At 38.2% G+C, this 20,421-nt stretch overlaps 2 protein-coding genes and 1 non-coding gene across 3 annotated transcripts; all 3 read left to right on the forward strand.

Moving 5' to 3' along the window:
- Nucleotides 1–34: 34 nt before the first annotated feature.
- On the forward strand, nt 35–10,406 carry dnajc18 (DnaJ (Hsp40) homolog, subfamily C, member 18). The gene is made up of 9 exons (XM_063011800.1): nt 35–453; nt 745–953; nt 2,820–3,018; nt 3,104–3,249; nt 3,905–4,117; nt 4,304–4,416; nt 4,899–5,008; nt 8,531–8,703; nt 9,214–10,406. The coding sequence occupies exons 2-9, from the start codon at nt 812–814 to the stop codon at nt 9,336–9,338; spliced, it is 1,221 nt and encodes a 406-aa protein (XP_062867870.1). The 5' UTR covers nt 35–453; nt 745–811; the 3' UTR covers nt 9,339–10,406.
- Nucleotides 10,407–12,837: 2,431 nt separating this feature from the next.
- On the forward strand, nt 12,838–12,910 carry trnaa-agc (transfer RNA alanine (anticodon AGC)). The gene has a single exon. It is a non-coding gene; the product is annotated as a tRNA-Ala (tRNA).
- A 1,121-nt stretch (nt 12,911–14,031) lies between these two features.
- hnrnph1l (heterogeneous nuclear ribonucleoprotein H1, like) lies at nt 14,032–18,846 on the forward strand. Its single transcript, XM_063011565.1, has 11 exons — nt 14,032–14,109; nt 14,413–14,504; nt 14,608–14,763; nt 15,179–15,322; nt 15,665–15,803; nt 16,417–16,595; nt 16,977–17,080; nt 17,169–17,304; nt 17,613–17,690; nt 18,057–18,134; nt 18,299–18,846. The coding sequence occupies exons 2-11, from the start codon at nt 14,420–14,422 to the stop codon at nt 18,376–18,378; spliced, it is 1,179 nt and encodes a 392-aa protein (XP_062867635.1). The 5' UTR covers nt 14,032–14,109; nt 14,413–14,419; the 3' UTR covers nt 18,379–18,846.
- The last annotated feature ends 1,575 nt before the right edge of the window (nt 18,847–20,421 follow it).

Consider the following 20,421-nt stretch of genomic DNA (forward strand, 5'->3'; position numbering starts at 1 on the left):
ATTAAATTAATTTCTACAAACCCTTGAATAGTACAGGAATGTTATAAGGAAGAAACATTGAGATTAATAACAGCTTGTCTTTGGGTGACCTTGAGAATAGTTGGATAGTTGAGAACCACTAAACCAACACTGTCAGTGTTTTGCCATAAACAACACAAAGAAGTCCTTGACTGAGAACCACTGTTTTACAGAACATAGCTGATCAACAGAGCAGATTTTTTAAACTTTTAAATGTAAAAATAATAATAATAATAATAATAATATATTTTAAACTGTATGACCAAGTAAATTTTGCTCAGAAAGTGTTGACCACAATGCACAACAGTAAAATACCACAGGCTGCAGCAGCTGAATGCCATGTAAGGACAGTTTTGGTGCTTTCCTATTGGTTATCACTGAGATTCCGGTTCCTGTAAGCAATGGCCGCTGCTGGCTAGTAGTAGCAGCATTAAGGTAGTTGTTTGTGTCGCTGATATAACGGGTTTGTTTATAAAGGACAGTTTATAAATGCTGTTTATTAGTAATTAATAGTGCTTATACGGATTAATGATGCGTGTCACACACACTGTGGTGCTAATGCTATTAATGTCCTGCAGCTAGATAGCCGGCTAACTGTTGTGAATATTCGCTAGTACATTGGTGTATTATTTATGTATATTTCTTTTGATATTCGCTTTTAAGAATCGTAACTACTTCACTTTCTGTATTGTACAGTTTTTGGCAAACGGTTATTGTTGCTGTCAGCCGTGTGTCCGTCTCTTAGTGAGGTGTAACCAGTATAGTAGCGGTACAGGCTGTATGCAGGGTAGAGATGCCGATGTTTGGATCTGATAAAGAAGAATCAGACAGACTGATAGAGAAAGCCAAGTTCTGCCTGAGATCTGGACGGAAAGAAAAAGCCCTGCAGCTCTTATACGAAGCACAGAAGATCTACCCCAGCACCAGAGCCCGAGGTGAGTTACCCAAACCTGACATGCCCCCCTGGTTACAGATCTGAAATAGAAAGTGCAGAGTCTGGCTTTTTGCATGTCGCAAGATCCACTCAGCTCACTAAAAGTTAACTGTTTGGGATTGAGTTTTAGAATTACAGACTTATGACAAAGAGTAGAGGTGCATGGATATACCACAACTGGCCTGTACGGCTTCAGAACACTGTAGGCAAGGCTGCAAATCACAATATACACCGATTAGCCATAATATTAAAACCACCTCCTTGGTCCTACACACACTGTCCATTTTATCAGCTCCACTTACCATATAGAAGCACTTTGTAGTTCTACAATTACTGACTGTAGTCCATGTGTTTCTCTACATGCTTTGTTAGCCCCCTTTCACCTTGTTCTTCAATGGTCAGGACCACTACAGAGCAGGTATTATTTGGGTGGTGGATCATTCTCAGCACTGCAGTGACACTGACATGGTGGTGGTGTGTTAGTGTGTGTTGTGCTGGTATGAGTGGATCAGATACAGCAGTGCTGAAGGAGTTTTTAAACACCTCACCGTCACTGCTAGACTGAGAATAGTCCACCAACCAAAAACATCCAGCCAACAGCAGTGTCCTGTGACCACTGATGAAGGTCTAGAAGATGAAGAACTCAAACAGCAACAATAGATGAGCGATCGTCTCTGACTTTACATCTACAAGATGGACCAACTAGGTAGGAGTGTCTGATAGAGTGGACAGTGAGTGGACATAGTATTTAAAAACTCCAGCAGCGCTACTGTGTCTGATCCACTCATACCAGCACAACACACACTAACACACCACCACCATGTCAGTGTCACTGCAGTGCTGAGAATGATCCACCACCCAAATAATACCTGCTCTGTAGTGGTCCTGGGAGATTCCTGAGAATTAAAGAACAGGGTGAAAGCAGTCTAAAAAGTATGTAGAGAAACAGATGGACCTCAGTCAGTAATTGTAGAACTTAAAAGTGCTTCTATATGGTAAGTGGAGCTGATAAAATGAACAGTGTGTGTAGAAACAAGGAGGTGGTTTTAATGTTATGACTGATCAGTGTATATGGGGTGGGGGTGTAATGTTAGGATCCATCCATATTCCAATCAGTTGTTGAGATGGCAGGAATGTTTTAGAATGCCCCCCATCAATCCTTTTAGATTTGGTTGGATGTCCCCTCAATGTTTAGTTCAATTCATGGCTACGTCCTTGATTGAAGAATGGAACACCATTGTTGTCAGAATGTTTTCCCCATTTATGTGATTTTCCTTACATTTTTTGATTGTGTTGGAGAGAGAGCTGTCTGTGATGTCTGTCCAAAATGTTCCACTACTGCCTAGTTAGTTTGACATCTGGGGACTCTTTCCTCAACATCTTTTAGTCGGCAGTAAAGTAGAACAATAAATGTGAGCCTGGTCAACATCAGACCTAACAAATGCTCTTTTGATTAAATGACTACAAATGTTGTTATAGCTGCAAAAAGGGAGAGAATGGCAACTCCATATTAATGCCCTTGGTGTTAAAATGGGATGTCCAACAAGCTTATGGTCAGTTGTCCACATAGAAATGTGAACTTCTGACCTCAACTGTACATTTATCAGTAATCGTACCTACTGTATAAAAAGCAGTGGATACAACTGAAATCTGTTTAAACTTAGGGTTTCAGGCCAGTATTTGTGCTGTGCTAATACTCAGGTATAAGATCAATGCATGTGATTGTGGTACTGTGTTGAGGATCTGTCTGGTATAATTTATGTTAATCCCCCCCATCATAAGTCAGTTTTTTAACCACAGAACTGCTGTTGGCTGGAGAGTTTTGTTTAGCCTTATTATCTCAAACCTTCCCTGATATCTGTCTTAGTGCTCATTGATGCCATTGTGAAGAATGGCAGTGCAGCAGCCCCCGAAACTGAACGTACGTACACGCCACCGCCTGGCTGGAGGAACACAGATGATGACAGTCCTGTCCAGCACCAGCGTCGCAGTACTGGAGGGGCTGGCGAGGGATCCAGCGATGATAAGAAGACCTATACTGAAGAGCAGAGGCAGGGAGTTCTCAGGTACATGCAGTTTCTACTTATAACTTACAAACTTACTGCTGTCTCTCCCTGCATTTTATGGACCTGTGTGCTTTTGACTCTGCAGGATACAAAAATGTAAAGACTTTTATGAGATTCTTGGAGTGCCGAAGAATGCTAGTGATGAGGACCTGAAAAAGGCTTATCGAAAGCTGGCTTTGCGCTTCCACCCAGACAAGAATTGTGCTCCTGGGGCCACTGATGCATTTAAAGGTAGGGTCTACGTACAGAAAATACATTTGACACTGTAAATTACATTTACAAAATCATCTAAAATCCAAAAATTTAAAATTTTTCTGAGGGTGCTTGCTCACCACTGTAGAGTGTTCAAGCCTGTGAATTTGAATCTCAGAGGAGCTACCAACTTGGCCTGAGGGAGGGGAGGTCGGACAGGGTCTTTTCCTGCTGCTGCTGCTGAGATAAGGCTCTCCATCTGTGATACAGCTCTGTATTGGAACCCGAGACTGGCCAAGGATTGGACATGTGTCTTTGGGGGTGTGTGGTCTCCAGCGCTTGTTGATCAGAATGGGGGTTGTGCAAGCAACAGTGGATTCACATCACATATTGGAATAGACTAGATTGTAGGATAAAGGGGAAACATTCAGGAGAAAATTGTCTTTGGGAATAATTGGATCATAAACTTCAGTCAGTCAATAATGGGATTTACATTATTGTAAATGCACTCAGTGCAGCAGGTGGCACTTGTTTACCATTGTTCTCTCCATGCACCATGTTCCACAGTGCCATCTGAATAAGCAGACAATTTAAATACTGTAATTTCTCTATCTATGAAATCATTTTGTTACAGTAATTCAGCACCTATTGTCATCCAACAGCCTGTGTCTTATTTTCTTGCTCTTGTTGGCAGCTATTGGTAATGCCTACGCAGTGCTGAGTAACTCAGAGAAGAGGCAGCAGTACGATCAATATGGAGAACAGGGTGCCACAGAAACAGCGAGTCATTCTTCCGCTCAGCCGCGATACACACATGCATACCATCGTACTTTCCACAGGGATTTCGAACCCGATATCTCACCCGAAGAACTTTTCAACATCTTTTTTGGTGGCAGGTTTCCAACAGGTTAGTCCGGGTGTAGTTTTATCTTCTAAACATAAAAGAACCTGTTGCATAAATGAAACTTAATTTTGTCCTCCATAAAGGTTATCCAGAAAATATAGCACTTAGATGGAGTTGTTAGTAAATATATAACTTTTGTATGATACTTAAAGGCCAGATGTATCATGCATAAAATTCTGATTTCTGCAGGCAATATTCATGTATACACGAACAGAGGAGCTTCTTATTCGCAGTTCTATCAGCCACGCAGACGCCGTGCATTTGAGAGACGAGAAGAAGAGGTACAGGAGAACCGCAGCCAGGTTAGTCACAATCTGCTGTGTTCATGTATAGCCTGATTTTAGTTACCCAAGCCCACATTCTGTCTGTAGTCAGTCAAATGAAAAATGGGACAATGACAACCCTGTAGTGTTGCACACGTTAAGAAGTGTTTGCTGGAATAATGGGACGAAATAACACCTGAAACACTTCATTGCTTGATATCCTCGAAACCAAAATGTCTTTTAAATTGTGTGATAAGAAATAAAGTGGTAAAAGCTTTACCATCCCAACTTTTTTTTGCATGTTTTGCAGCCCTGAAATGCAGGAATGTATATGTACATATGTACAGGATGTATAATAACAAAGGAAGTGAAGTTGTCCGGACAAAGCATGAAATATCTTAGGTTCATACTGTTTCCAATAAAATAAAAGTTAAAGTAAATATAAGAAACATTGCATTTTTGTGTACCAACCTTTTCTGATTTACGGTTGTAGTTTTGTAACAATATATTATATTTTTTAGAATTCGTTCACAGCCATCCTGCAGCTTCTGCCCGTCCTGGTGCTGATCCTCATCTCTGTGATAACCCAGCTGATGGCAACCAGTCCTCCATACAGCCTCTTCTACAAACCGTGAGTCTTGTTTTCTTTAAACCCTTATGCAAATTAGGTGGGTCAAAGTTCACATGCGTGATAGTATTATACTGGAACTCTTACACAGAAAAAAAACTATATACCGGGATTAGGGATAGGAGAGAAGTCACGTGTACTATAGTTACAGTATTAAGATGATAAGTTTTGAATTTAGTGTACTTTGACTATGTGTTTGTATTGTTGGACAGATAACAGAAAGTCTTTGCTCTGTTGGTCTGTAAAGGAATTGTGCTTGCTCTGAATCACAGTAGCCCAAACAGTGTTAATTTCGTTGACGAATGATTTTCGTCAAAGTTTTCGGCAACGAACCTTTTTTCATGACGAAAACGAGACGATGACTAAATAAAAACTACAAAAAAAGATAAAAACTATGACGAAATGAATCGACACTTTCGTCAACGAATAAAAACGAGACGAAAATGTTTGGCAGGGGCGACATCCAATCAGAACTGATTTAGTTTTGTGGAAGGTAGGGACAAGTTAGAAAGAGATCCAATCATAACTACTTTAGCGTATGTGGAGGGGCGGGACAAGCCGGGTAGCCATCCAATCAGTACTAATCTTTTGCAGTACCGCGGCAGAGCCGTAGATAGAGATAGCTCTGTACCGCGGTAAGAGCACAATCGCACAAGTTTGATCTAAACCCGGGAAGACCAGACTAGCCTGTGAACTGTCTTTACTTATGGAACTAGGTTAACTCCACAATGTCAACAGGGAGAAAGATGAGAGCCGATATATGGACACATTTCTCATTTGACGTCGTGAAAAACAAGACGATGTGTAAACCATGTGGGGCGATCTAGGGTAAAAACACAACAAATCTGAAACATCTGGCACTGCTGGCAGTATAATGGCAACATAATGGCACAGCTGCTTTAACGGTACCCAGTTTTATAAAGAATGTAATATGCAATTTGTTATGAACAATGCATATATGTTTCAGGCAGAGCAGGCCTACTGGTGATTAATATTTTGTTATTGTTATGCTCAATAAGCAAGGTCAGGTAAATAAAGATGTTTGAAATAAGTTAAATCTGGTTTTGTGTGTATTGCACATTCAAACATTAATAATATTCCATAACTGGTTAAAAATGTTTCATTTTGTGTAAGTGTATATAATGACTTAAATAATTTAAGGGACGTGATAAAAAAGCATTTACATTTTACACCCTTTATATGTATTTTAGGGCGGCACGGTGGCTAAGTGGGTAGCACTGTCGCCTCACAGCAAGAAGGTCCTGGTTCGAACCCCAGGTGGGGCGGTCCGGGTCCTTTCTGTGTGGGGTTTGCATGTTCTCCCCGTGTCTGCGTGAGTTTCCTCCGGGTGCTCCGATTTCCTCCCACAGTCCAAAGACGTGCAAGTGAGGTGAATTGAAGATACTAAATTTGTCCATGACTGTGTTCGATATAACCTTGTGTAATGAGTAACTACCGTTCCTGTCATGAATGTAACCAATGTGTAAAAACTAGGGCTGTCGAAGTTAACGCGATAATAACGCATTAACGCAATCTCAATTTAACGCGATTATAAAAATTAGTGCCGTTAACGCAAATTCTAGTTCATGTTGAGACTTGACTGGTAGAACAAACGTTTGAATGTCGGACTTGCCACCGTTTTTTATTTGCGGTTTGTTAACATAATGTTACCGAGCGTGGTAGTGTCGTAGTAATGCACTTGCATAATAAAGAAGCTGCCAGTCCTCCATTCACGTAACGCTAGGACGGACACTTAAAAATCCTCCTTTTGGAGTGAACTGGTTTCATTTTTGATCAATATTATTTACCATTGGCTCAGGTACATGTCGAAACAAATGCTTTGTATTTCATTGGTTTAACAGCCTCATTTGACTCCTTATAGAGCTACCACTGGCCAATCGGAGAAGGTCCGCCCTCTAAATGCTAGTCTGTGATTGGGTGGTTGAATTTCGCCCGCCCTCTCTGTTTTGTAAACACCGCGCTACCTGAGTCAATCACTCAGCTCTCATGATCAGGAACGCGGTGAAAATGCCAAAAAGTAAACTTTTGAGGCAGCGATGAACGGACCTAAATATGAAAAGACACAACATTTAGTGAGTAAAACAGTCATTTGTTATATAATTCTTGCTTAAATTGGTCAAAAACTGTTATATGGGTTCTGGATTCATTCTGTGTGTTGCAGTAGCATGTCCCCCTGTTCCTAATAAGATGTCCGGCTTTTTGGGGTGTAATGTCCTCCTTTTTGTTACTATGAATCTGGCCACCCTAGTCTAAACACACTCAGTTCGTGTAGAAACGTCCATTAAACCACTGGATAGTATTACTGCCTAGTATGTGAGTGAATAAAGATTAATCGCGATTAAAAATTTTAATCGTTTGACAGCCCTAGTAAAAACATGACGTTAAAATCCTAATAAACAAACAAATATGTATTTTAGTCGACTGAATCGACTGTAGATTTAGTCGATTATATTCTTATGATAATTAGTCGACTAAAACTAGACTAAAACTAAAACAATTCAGATTACTAAATTATGACTAAAACTAAATTACATTTTAGTCAAAAGACTATGACTAAAACTAAATCAAAATTTGCTGTCAAAATTAACACTGAGCCCAAATCTGAGCAAGTGCTGACTATAGTGTCATCAGCAGATGCCTTTTAATCAGCAGAAAGTAGTTTTGCTTACAATGTTACACTGTATTACTCAACACAACTAAATTAAATCATGTAACAGAATTCTTGGTGAGTCAGGAGGCTAAATTGGATGTAAATGGATTTAAAGTGTGTTAGTTTTATTGACATGTTGCCATGTGAGACAGCTTGTCAACAAACTCCTTTATGTATGTCATGTTTTGTACATTTGAATTGATTTGGTCCCTTAAATTCATTTTATTTAGTTTACTTACATGTCTCAAGCTTGCAAAACCTGAATTACGTATTCATGCCAAGACTCAAGAAAATTGCAAACACTGGCACCTTAATGGATTTTTTTGTATTGTCAGAGTAACCATAGCCGTTTTGCAAACCATTGCATACAGAAAGTTACTGGTGTAATGGGGTTTTACCACAACAATATGTTGCTAGATCAGCACAATAATGACCTATTAATCTAATACTAAAACTGTTTTACTTATCAAAATACAATTATTCTATACTATGCTATTATGTAGGTAGTCATGGAAACAATGTATTTATTCTACTGTATTATGTATCAGTAGGAACTCTTTTTCCTACTATGCATTTTACATCATAATCATGTGTTTCCTGTAATAAATAAATAAACATATTTTAAGGTGCCAAAGGCTTTGCAGGTTTAAAATGAGACAGCCATCATGTTTAGACCATGTGACCTCAACAATGTAAGACGACTGTTGGCTTACTTATTGGATAAAGCTTCTGCAGCTTTTGCCAGTCATTTCTAAATGAAATGTTAAGTTGTATAAATTCTTTGTTAGACATTGTGAGGTTTTGTTGTGCTGAGGTTTGTGTTCCGTAAATGAAAAAAGCCTGTCTTCTTTAAGCTCCATGGGATTGGTGGTGTCCAGGGAAACGCAGAACATGGGTGTACAGTACTACGTGGATAAGAGCTTTGAGAAGGAGTACCGTGGGGTGGCTCTGGATGAACTGGAGAAGACCATAGAGAACGACTATATAGACCATTTACAAAACAGCTGCTGGAAAGAGAAGCAACAGAGTGAGTACTTTTAAATACTTCAGTAAGATTCTGAGTGATTCTAATGCTATACTTGATAGTGGGGATTTCCTTGCTTAACCAGCCAGATGTTTATTTGATTGATAGTATAACTTATAATATTAATTCATTCATTTTTACAAACTGCTTCATCTGGGGCTTGCAGTGGGTCCAGTGCCAACTGGAAATGCTAAGTGCTAGGCAGAAAAACAGCCTGATGCCAGTAGATTGTCAGGCAACCTACACTCACATATGCACTTGGGGCTAATTAAGAATAGGCAGTTTTTTGTAGAAATAAATGTATCTAAAGTACCTGGAGATATTTCACAGACTCAGGAATAATGATTAAACCCAGGTCCCAAGGTCCCATGTTGCTGTCCAGAACTGACTGTCAACTATGCGCAAGCCAAACTCCCCTACTCAAGATACAATGCAATATAATGCATTGAATACCAGAATGATTTATGGCGCTCACTTACCATACCCTGTTCTGATCCTATGGATTGTTTGCAGAGTCGGATCTGGCTAACCTGGGCCAGCTGTACCGTGATGAGCGACTGAAGCAGAAGGCTGAGACCATGAAGCTGGAACACTGTGAGAAGCTGCACCGCTTTGTGGGCCGCCAGAGGGGCAACTGAAGAAGGGCATCTCTGGCATATCAGCAATGGCTTAACCAGATAAAGCATGTCAGTGTTGAATCTGTTCAGGTCACTTTGTTTGAAGAGAGATGGTACGATGTGGAACGGTGCCCATTTGCCCTGTTGCGTAGGTAACAGCATGCTGAAGTGCAATGGAGCTGCTGAAACGTACACTGTAATGTGAACGTACACTGAAATGTAGCCTCATCAGAGGGTGTGTGTATGTGCTGGTAACAGAGCTGGCTTATATTTCCTTACATTAAGGAACTTGTGATCAAGGCTTACTATAGATCCTGTACACACTCATATTTTATTTAATGTCTGTCTGATTTTAGCAGTACAATTGTTCAGAGCAAAGTATTTAATAATCTTGTTTATTTTTTGTGTAATACATTTTTAACTGTAGCTAACCACATTTTTTTAGTTATAAAAACCTTTTACCCTTATATTGGCGTATAGAAATTCTATATAGTTGCAAATCACAATATGATTAAAAACATCTTCCATATTAAATAGATTTGTCTGTATGAAGGTCAGTTTAATTATTTGATGTATTTTTGTCATTGATGTCACAGGGAATTAGTATTTTTTGTGTTTCAAAGAAGTTTCTGTGCACTAAAATATTGCCAAGTCAGTGTTTTTTTTTTTTTTTAATCCAATTGTGTATTTTTCTCTACACATTAGTTATAACTAATTTTTTAGTTGCATGCAGCCCAATTGGGGTTTTTTGGAGTTTGTTTTGTGTTGCACAGTGTTTGAAACAGTTGATTTTATTGCTCATGTTAATAGTTAAGTCATAGATGAACCTACTGTTAATATTTATAAGGAGCTGTTTATACTGTATGTTGTTCCTTATGCTGTACAACTCTAGTCCTGAAGTTCTAACCTAGATCATTTAACAGCCTGAACATCATTATTAGCACTGTAACATCCAGAGTTCAAATCAGAGCCTGAGAGATTTGGCTGACATTGTGAGTTAAACTACTCGTTGCACTCTATAGCCAAACCAGTATTTGTTACTGGTGCTAAATGATATTTTGTGCTGCTTTAATAAAACACTAAACCTTCCCATCTTTTTAACTTAATTGTCTCACAATTTAGTCATTTCCAGTTCCCACTTAAAGCCAGCATTATATTTCTATACACAAATCTAAATGCAACATGGATATCATGCATGCTTTTAATGATTTGAAATGCAAAACTTGTGGGGGTTTGGTTTAAAAAGTGGTTGGGAACAAAGTCTTTCTGCCATTTAATGTATTCTCTCTAAAGGCAATGTTTAAAGCGATAGCTTGCTAATTAAACATGTTCCAAGATGCACCCTAGCATACTAAATAGTATGTCCAATTAGTGCACTACCACTGGCATATCTGCACACTAAAAAGCAAGACACAAACAATATTGATGCCTTTAAACTTTGGTGAGGCAAAGACCTTTGAAACCAAAATCAAACCTAACCTCTTACTCAGACCCAGGTAACCAAACTTATGGGAAGAACCAATACAACAGAAAGACAATTATGCTTGAAACAGTTATGCTGGATCCTTATCAACCTGGCCATCATCATTAGCACTGTAACATCCAAAGTTCAAATTAGAGCCTGAGATTTGGTTGACATTGTGAGAAAAGAACAATCTGCAACAGGATGAAGAGATGCAATGAATGAGCCATTAAGAAGCCTGAAGATCTAAACAGAAGACAGGATGTTCTAGAGATACACTGTCCAAATGAGAGCCAGAGTGAAAACTGATTCATGTCATTTAATAAAGGAAGATTGATTCTTTTCTGCACTGTAGTGAATTATTTGCATTTTTCTCATACTTGTAATTTTTAGCAATTTCCCTATTACAATTTAATTTCATCTTGTACCACCCTCGCTTTGATCGAGGATTTGCAATTATACATTAGGATTAAAGCCTAGTGACCACCCTGTTTGGATGCCCAACAAAGTCAATAGCGTCGTCGAGGATCCAAACTCGAGAGCTGAAGGTGTCAGTAGAGCTGGGCTAGTGTGTTATACTGCTGCACCACTCAAGCAACCACAATTCTTAATTTAAAGATGTTTTTTTTGCATCTTGTCATTTCAGCTACAAAAAACTGTTTGGTTTTGTTTGTTGGTCACTTTTTTGTTTAACATTTAAATGTTGAATTATTGTAGTTTTATGGAATCTTTCCAATGTGCTGGGTTCAGTACTACTCCTTACTCTACCTGTTTTTACAGTGTTTTTAAGTGTTTATATGGATGCAGAAATGTTTAAGTGCTTCTGGAGTTTTACACAGAGGGGAAAAACAACTCAACAAATAATTGCACAGTAAGGGCCAAAGCAGGAGAGTGAGAGCCAACACCTGCTTCCCTCCAGACACATTAAACCAGTCACTACCGTTTTCCCTCTAACCACTTCTCATACAAGGACATCACACCACAGGATGCAGTTACACAGCAGTGTGGAAAAGTACCTCGTTTTAATTGCCTTGAGCAATTAAATCAGCTGTTTGAGACTAAACAAAAAAACGTTTTTTTTAAATATAATGTATTTTGTTATTTAAATGACAAATGTACTGTATACATCTAACATCTATATCACTTGTAGCACAAATTAACTTAACCAGCCGTTCAACAGTTTTAACGATGGCACCTTGGCTCAGTGGGTAGCAATGAGAAGGTCCTAGATTTGATCCCCAGGTGGGGTGATCCGGGTCCTTTCTGTGTAGAGTTTGCATGTTCTCCCTGTGTCTGTGTGGGTTTCCTCTGCAAGCTTTGGTTTCCTCCCACAGTCCAAAGACATGCAATTGAGGTGAATTGTAGATGCAAAATTGTCCATGACTGTGTTCGACATTGACCTTGTGTACTGATGAATCTTCTGTAATGAGTAACTATCGTTTCTGTCATGAATGTAACCAAAGTGTGTAAAACATGACGTTAAAATCCTAGTAAATAAATCAATTTTAAATCATTCTTGGTTGGCAAAGTGGTTGTAAAGGTTCACACAAACCAAACCACTAATAAGTAACCTATCAGGCAGCTCTGACCACGTGTTCAGAGTTAGACTGGCGTCCAGGAGCCCACGCGACCCTGATCACTATACAATGATTGAGGGGGAATAAAAGAATAAGTTTACTTCTGACAGGATCGTCTAATAATCTCGTAGTTGGTGGTTTTTAAACTATACGGTTGAGCTTCGTCTTTGAAATGACTTCTCTTTGTTGTTTTTATACTGGTACTGACTGTATTTAATACGTGTTAGTGCAGATTTCTCTGTTATTTGATGTTTTATTTATCTGTGATAGGCCAGCGACCTGTCCATGTTGTTTCCTACTTTTCGCCCAGTGAATTGTATCCACAATATCCACATGATAAAGCGATGGTAAAACAGATAATAAATTAATTTATTCCGTTTCTGTTCGATAAACTAAGTTTTTGCAGTCGTTTTGGTATATGGAGTAGCACTGAGGACCCCTGCCTGTAGAAAGCATGTTTTGCTCGCTGGGTGGTCAGTGTGGGGGATTAGCTCAAATGGTAGAGCGCTCGCTTAGCATGCGAGAGGTAGCGGGATCGATGCCCGCATCCTCCAGTGTAACGTTTTTCATTTTCTCATTTTTTATGTGACAAACACTAAAAAAATAACAAAAACGCTACAAATGAATACAATACACTAAATAAATACAAAATGAATAAATACAACTTTAATATTTAAGTAAAACGACAGTTCTGGTTTAGAAAAATTATTATTTGTTTAATTTATTATTTACCTTTTTGTTGTTTACTGTCCCTGATCCATCCTTACCACTCTAATTTTTACTAATCGCTCTCCTCTTCTTTTGTCTTCAGTATTTCGTATAATGATGATGATTATGATGATGATAAGATAAGAAAAAATAGCATTTTATTATCCCACAGCAGCTTTCAGAAATAGATATAAAACTGTTTACACATATATTAAAAATAGAAATGTAGGAATATATATAAAAGATATATAAAAATGAACAAAAAATAAATAAATAAACAGCCTTTTAAAAAAGTTGAACAAATATTGCGCTGTTTTATAAAATGCATTGCACAAAGTACAACAGAAAAAACACTGATGATGATGATAATAATAATAACAATAATAATAATGATGATAATAATAATACTAATAATAATGATAATAATAATAATAATAATAATGATAATAATAATAATAACAATAATGATAATAATAATAATAATAATGATAATAATGATAATAATGATAATAATAATAATAATAATAATAATAATAATACGAATATGAAGAATGTTAATTCATTATGAATTTCATTGATGTGTTGGTCTTTTTTCATTTCCTGACTTGAGCTGATGAAGTGATTTAACACTTGAAAGCATAAAACATGATATTGAGACATAAAATCTCCTATGGAATTTTGCCCTCTTTTATACTAGGTGGTTTTTAAATCTTGCCCACAGACCCTGCCGACGGAAAGTTATTTTTTTGTACGTGCGTCCTGTAATCGTTTGGATTTCCTACCCTCTCAAATATGCCGGTAGGTGAAATGCGTTAGCTTTAGAGTCCGGACCCAACGCGACCCTGAAGACGAAATGTATTGTTACTCCGCCCACCAGCCGTGACTCCGCCCCCAGACTCGGTCTGTTCTTTATTTCTCCAGTATACAGCTGAGCAGCAGGGGGCGCTGGGTTCATTACCAGCGTTCATCCGCGGTTAGAACAGAAGAAGCGTCGCTGAGCCACCGAGTGGAAGTCGAACACGCCGTGCTAAAGCTAATACAAACGGTAATGTTTTAAACTTTACTTTATTTATTGTACTAAAAATGTTTTTATTTAGTGTTTAACTCTGTATTAAGTTTACATTCTGTCGGTTTGTATTTATTCTAGGTGAGAATGTAGTTAAACAGGGTTTAGTGTTTGAGGCCTGGTATTTGTAGCGCCATTTGCTTTCAGTTTCTTTGTTCCTGATGTAACTGCGCTCTGACTGATTTCCTTTCTCCAGCTTCTCAAAACTCCACTTCACCTCAATCTTCATACCAATAATGTATCGTTAATCCTCCTGTTTTTTGTTCGTGCTGTTTGTTTTAGATTAACGATGGCAGATGATGAGGGATTTGTGGTGAGAGTGAGAGGTTTGCCCTGGTCCTGCTCTGTAGATGAAGTATCCCGATTCTTCTCAGGTAACGATACAGATATACTGATGACTAATACTGATATTAATGCGCATACACAAGTACTGATACGGAATCTGTCATGTATTCTCTCTATTTCACATCTTTTCAGATTGCAAAGTGGCTAACAATGGTACGAGTATTCACTTCACATACACCAGAGAGGGCAGACCGAGTGGAGAGGCTTTTGTGGAGCTGGAATCTGAGGAGGATGTGAAACTTGCAGTAAAGAAAGATCGAGAATCCATGGGACACAGATATGTCGAAGGTACTAATCTAACTACATAATTGCTATATCACCATGACAATATAAATTGTGATGGTGACGATGCATAATGAATTGATTTCTTTTTCTATTTGTATCTTGGAATAAATTATGATGGTATCATGGAGTCACTTGCAGCGAGCATTGAACACACATCAGTCCCCCGAGAGCATATATCCAACACTGTGCATTAAATAAAAGTTCCCTGTTCCCACACATTAGGATAATTAGAACTCTGTACCGTTTTTAGCCTTCTTTGGTTCAACAAGTAACTTCTCAAAAATACCTTGCACCTACCTGTTTAATGCCTGTACGAACAGTAGCATATATCAGACTTTAGATTTCACCCAGCATGTAGCACAGCAATGTGTTGGCTTTTTTTCTTGCTCTAATCAAAGTTGTCCATCTTATCTTTTAGTGTTTAGATCCAACAATGTTGAAATGGATTGGGTTCTTAAACACACTGGTCCAAACAGCCAAGAGGCAGATGGAGAAGGACTGGTGCGACTGCGTGGTCTGCCTTTTGGCTGTAGCAAAGAGGAGATTGTACAGTTCTTTTCAGGTATGTTAAAGCTTTACTTATTTGTTTTTATTTATTTATAAGTGGGTAAATTAAGTAATTGTATGTTTTGACCAACTTCTTAGTTAATTAATTTTGACTTCTGTTCTTGATGTCACCAGTTTAAATAGAAAATTGTTCATAATCTTCTAACCAATTAAACAAAAATAATGAAATAAAAAATGTTGGTTTTTTGACCAAAGTGGTTAAACTGTCCTGCTGTTTAATGCATTTATTTTTTGGTCTATGTCTTTGTTTGTACATCAAAAAGATAAAGAAAAACAGTGTAAATGGGCATGTGATTGACTTTTTGCCCCGCTGGGGTTATCTGTCCTTGGGTTGAAGGGTTGGAAATCGTGCCAAATGGGATAACATTGCCGGTGGACTACATGTGGAGGAGTACGGGGGAGGCCTTCGTGCAGTTTGCTTCACAGGAAATAGCTGAAAAGGCTCTAAAGAAACACAAGGAAAGAATAGGGCACAGGTGGGGATGGTTGGCGGGTTCAAGCTGCTTTTCTTGGTGGTATTTTTTTACTTAAATAAATGTACCAGACTGTTTTCTGGGTGGAGATTAAGCCTAAACTTTAACTAAAGTGGCTTTTGTGGAAGATCCTAAGGGCCTTATGATTTAGTTTGGTGTTTGGCTTAATCTGTGCCTAGAAAATTTGGCTGCAATGTGGAAATGCTTTAAATAATCACTATCCTCATGTGACATGGACATGCACATGTCTCCAGAAGAAGAATTTTGGTATGTATTTAGTTAAACTTGTCTTATGTTTAAATGTCTGGGCTGGTAAAGAAAAATCTTCATTGTTGTTTGTGCAACAAAGCAAAATTCCCATATAACAACAATCAATCTGTCAGACTATGGTCTAAGTCCTACTAAGTCCTACAAGCTGTTGCACATGCCCCAATTACAATTGACATTTCAGTTATGGCATCTATGTGTAAAATAAGGTTATATTTACTTGGTCAACAAAATATATTTTTTGGCTGGTGTAATTGTCATGCAGCTAAATTTAAAAAGATGTTGATTTATCTAGTTTTAAAAGCTTTCACTTTAAGCTCCACATTAAAACCTTTTTGGTGGCTTTTAGGTACATTGAGATCTTCAAGAGCAGCCGTGCCGAGGTACGCACTCATTACGAGCCCCCGCGTAAAGGCATGGGCATGAGACCCGGCCCATACGACAGACCAAGTGGAGGCGGTCGAGGCTATAACGGCATGAGCAGAGGGGGATCCTTCGACAGGACACGCCGCGGTGGATACGGTGGAGGTTCGAAAACTAGCATTAAACTAAGTAGTGGCTATCTCTTGCATTGCAGTGTTGCACATTTCAGTGTGATGCTGTTTATGACTACTGGGAGTTTCTGAGTAAGCACTTGTTGGCCCTACTCTCCCAGTTTGGGGAGAGTATTTTCGTCTATGAGGGCGAGTTTTGGTTCTGCCTTAATTTATCGTTCCATAATAGTTTATAGTTTGGCTTATACAGTTCATATCTTTAATTTAAAACTACCAGACTGATTCTCTTTTTTTTTTTATCTGGACAGTATAAGTATAGTTCTGCCAGACTAGGTTTGAGGAAACATTAGAACGAGTCAAGTTCTTGTCACTTCTCTAAATGCTTAAAGTAATTCTTTCTCTTCATAAATTTTAGATGGACCATATCGCGATGGTGGATCCAACTTCTCAAGCACCACTGGCCACTGTGTGCACATGCGAGGACTTCCCTACCGTGCCACAGAAAACGACATCTACAACGTATGCTATTGCTTTAATTCACAAAACACCTGCACACATGTTGAGCCTCCTTTTTTAACACTAAACTTGGTTCTGTTGCCTCTTACAGTTTTTCTCCCCTCTGAACCCGGTGCGTGTGCACGTTGAAGTGGGTCCAGACGGACGGGTAACTGGGGAGGCTGATGTTGAGTTTGCCACACACGAGGATGCTGTGGCTGCCATGTCCAAGGATAAAGCAAATATGCGTAAGTAGTGCCGAGTAAATGAAATCTCTGAATTATACAAGTGTGAGACAAATTGAGCTGTTGGGTTGGTGCATTAGACAGCTACGCCACAGGTGTATGTGTGGTTTTTAAATGTAATAGTTGCTGGGTGAAGAAAAAGGTGGATTAATGTGAACATACACCTTGTTAACAGAAATCTGATGCACTTTTAAGAAATGTTTTAATAAAAGGTCAATTTAAAGATATATTACAGTATAAAAAATAATAAACAGAATCAACAGCCAACAGAAATTCCTCTCATTACTGTTTTTTTTTTTTTATGTTTGCAGAACATCGTTATGTTGAGCTATTTTTAAACTCAACTGAAAGGGGTGGTAATGGCTATGGAGGCCACATGGGAGGCATGGGTAAGTAGATTGAGCATGTCTGTTAAAATAGAATTCTGGAATAATTAATAATCAAATTTATTGACTTCATGTCTGGCCTGAAGTTCAGATATTTCCTGACATTAGTTTTTCAGTTTGATGGTTAACATGCAGTTAACTGCTGGCACCAGTTGATGCAACCAGTCCAGTGACTATAAAAATATAGCAATGTGGTCTGGAGTTGCCTAGTAGATTGGATTAGATTATGTAAAAGCATTTATTTAAATGCTTTATGAGCAACAATGACAACATTTTTAGGCAAAAAAAATCTCTACCATGGCGCTTGCAATGCCATTTTAGAAAATGCTGTAAAGTAGCTTACATATGCATTTGTTTGTTTATTTGTAGGTAACCAGTCCTATGGGCACGGTGGCTATGGTGGAGGCTATAATAGCCAGTCAGGCATGGGTGGATACAATGACTATGGTAAATGATGAAATGTTTGTCTAAATGCACATAAAACAACTGAGGTTTAAAGATGATGGCATTTTTATGTATGTGCATTATATGAATAAGCAAAAAAGATTAACAGGCATAGTGTTGTGAGTTGAAACACCTATGTGTAATTTTTCTCTTCTTTCTATCATTAGGTAACCAAAGCAGCAGTTACTACGGAGGCAGTCGTGGTATGAATGGTGGCATGGGCATGGGTGGTGGCTGGGGCATGTAACGGCCACTAAGTGGCTTTGTCGTGGCTGAGCTTGAAAGACACTTGGTTGGGGGAGACGACAATTTTTGGATTTTTTTTTTTTAAAGGAATCGTACTCCTTTACCCCTCCTGTCTTTGTTCTGTAAGTATTCACACTGCAGTAAGTGTAGTTGTTTTTGTATTGGGGGGCTACAGTGAAGCAACATCAGCATCTGTTGTAAAAGTTCATGCTTTGATTCCTTTGTTGATCCTTGTTTATTCTTGTATATATGATTATTAATGCCCAGCAAAGAGTGTATAATTCTTCCAGTTCATCAGCTTTTGACTGGACTTTTTATAATGAAGGTTGTAATGATTTTTTAAAATAAACTGGAAGTCTCTGCTTTTGGCCAATACAGTAAGTGTAGGTCTATTCATTGTTAAATTGTGGGCATGTTTTCCTTTCCCATGTTCTACGGCTGATTTCTAAAATAAAACTTTTTATGGATATCCTTGTCTGGAAAAAAGTTTATTACAATGTACAGTGTGCACTTCATTGATTACTGATTATTACTGTTTAGCTCTGCTTAAAGTATTATCTTCACAGTCACCGTGCCCATGTCAGGCTGTATTTCTATAGGAAAAAAAGTGGTTTGTATCAAATATTTCTGTAACTGCTGCAAGGAAGAAGCTCATTCTGAGAAGAAAATATTGTGCCATGCAAAGAATTTGTTGAAGATACTGCTGTACTCGCCAACTGAAGTGGCAGAAAGTGATCAGGTCTTATGAATAAAGCAGATCTGCTTAAATGATTTGCTTTATTTGGAGAGAAAATCTAACATGGCACAACATCCATATAATTCAATTTTAACTGTATGAAGAACTTAATCTTAAACCACTTTCTTGGTTTGTCATTTGGTTATGTTTATTGGTTTCTACTGGTTTTTTTTTTCTTCTACCTTTCAAAAATAAGGCAGTATGTGAATTTGCTACTGCCAACTGCCTCTTGGTGTGATGTCCTAAGGTGAATTTGTGCCCTGTTCCTTTTTTGTTCTGTGTTTGTGGCTAGACTTCAGACCCAGTGTGACCCTGGTCATGATAAAATCGGTTATAAAAATAGATTTGAATGTTCGTTATTATACAACAAATTAATTATTAATGATAATTGTTAGCTTGGCAGCAATTTAAGTACAGTAAGTGGATGGAACATGAATGTGTAAGCATATTATGTACTGTAAATGCTGGACAGCACCAGGTTCCTGGTGGCTTGGTTTCAAACTTCACCTTTAAGAAGGAGAAGTCTTTGAGGAGTTTGGTATATTCTTACCATTTCCACATATAGGTTTCCTCATATGCTATAATTTTCTTTCAAAAAGTATGCCAGTCAGTGGATGGTTTATTCTAAATTTTCTCTAGATGTGAGTAAGGGGGCATGGTTGTGCAGATGGTAGAATATGTGCCACAAAACATGGTATCTGGGTTCAAGCCTTGCTTTTAGTGACTGTCTGCAGTTTGCCACATTCTATCATGTCCACATGGGTTTACTGGTCCTTTCTGTGTGGGGTTAGCATGTTCTTGTGTCTGCGTGGGTTTACTCTGGGTGCTCCGGTTCCCTCCCACAGTCCAAAAACATGCAAGTGAGGTGAATTGGAGACACTAAATTGTCCAGGACTGTGTTCGATATAACCTTGTGAACTGATGAACCTTGTGTGTAATGAGTAACTACCAGTGGTGTAACTAGGAGCTCAACAAATATATATATATACAGGTCCTTCTAAAAAAATTAGCATATTGTGATAAAGTTCATTATTTTCCATAATGTAATGATAAAAATTAAACTTTCATATATTTTAGATTCATTGCACACCAACTGAAATATTTCAGGTCTTTTATTGTTTTAATACTGATGATTTTGGCATACAGCTCATGAAAACCCAAAATTCCTATCTCAAAAAATTAGCATATTTCATCCGACCAATAAAAGAAAAGTGTTTTTAATACAAAAAAAGTCAACCTTCAAATAATTATGTTCAGTTATGCACTCAATACTTGGTCGGGAATCCTTTTGCAGAAATGACTGCTTCA

The sequence above is a fragment of the Trichomycterus rosablanca genome, chromosome 16, assembly GCF_030014385.1.
Source record: "Trichomycterus rosablanca isolate fTriRos1 chromosome 16, fTriRos1.hap1, whole genome shotgun sequence".
Classification (NCBI taxonomy): domain Eukaryota; kingdom Metazoa; phylum Chordata; class Actinopteri; order Siluriformes; family Trichomycteridae; genus Trichomycterus; species Trichomycterus rosablanca.

Excerpts from the sequence above, each read along its gene's own strand:
- dnajc18 (XM_063011800.1), top strand. The coding sequence starts at position 812 with ATGCCGATGTTTGGATCTGATAAAGAAGAATCAGACAGACTGATAGAG. Across the intron at positions 954-2,819 it reads CCCCAGCACCAGAGCCCGAG|TGCTCATTGATGCCATTGTG; the intron begins GTGAGTTACCCA and ends TATCTGTCTTAG. Across the intron at positions 8,704-9,213 it reads CTGGAAAGAGAAGCAACAGA|AGTCGGATCTGGCTAACCTG; the intron begins GTGAGTACTTTT and ends GATTGTTTGCAG.
- hnrnph1l (XM_063011565.1), top strand. The coding sequence starts at position 14,420 with ATGGCAGATGATGAGGGATTTGTGGTGAGAGTGAGAGGTTTGCCCTGG. Across the intron at positions 16,596-16,976 it reads CCGCGGTGGATACGGTGGAG|ATGGACCATATCGCGATGGT; the intron begins GTTCGAAAACTA and ends CATAAATTTTAG. Across the intron at positions 17,305-17,612 it reads CAAGGATAAAGCAAATATGC|AACATCGTTATGTTGAGCTA; the intron begins GTAAGTAGTGCC and ends TTATGTTTGCAG.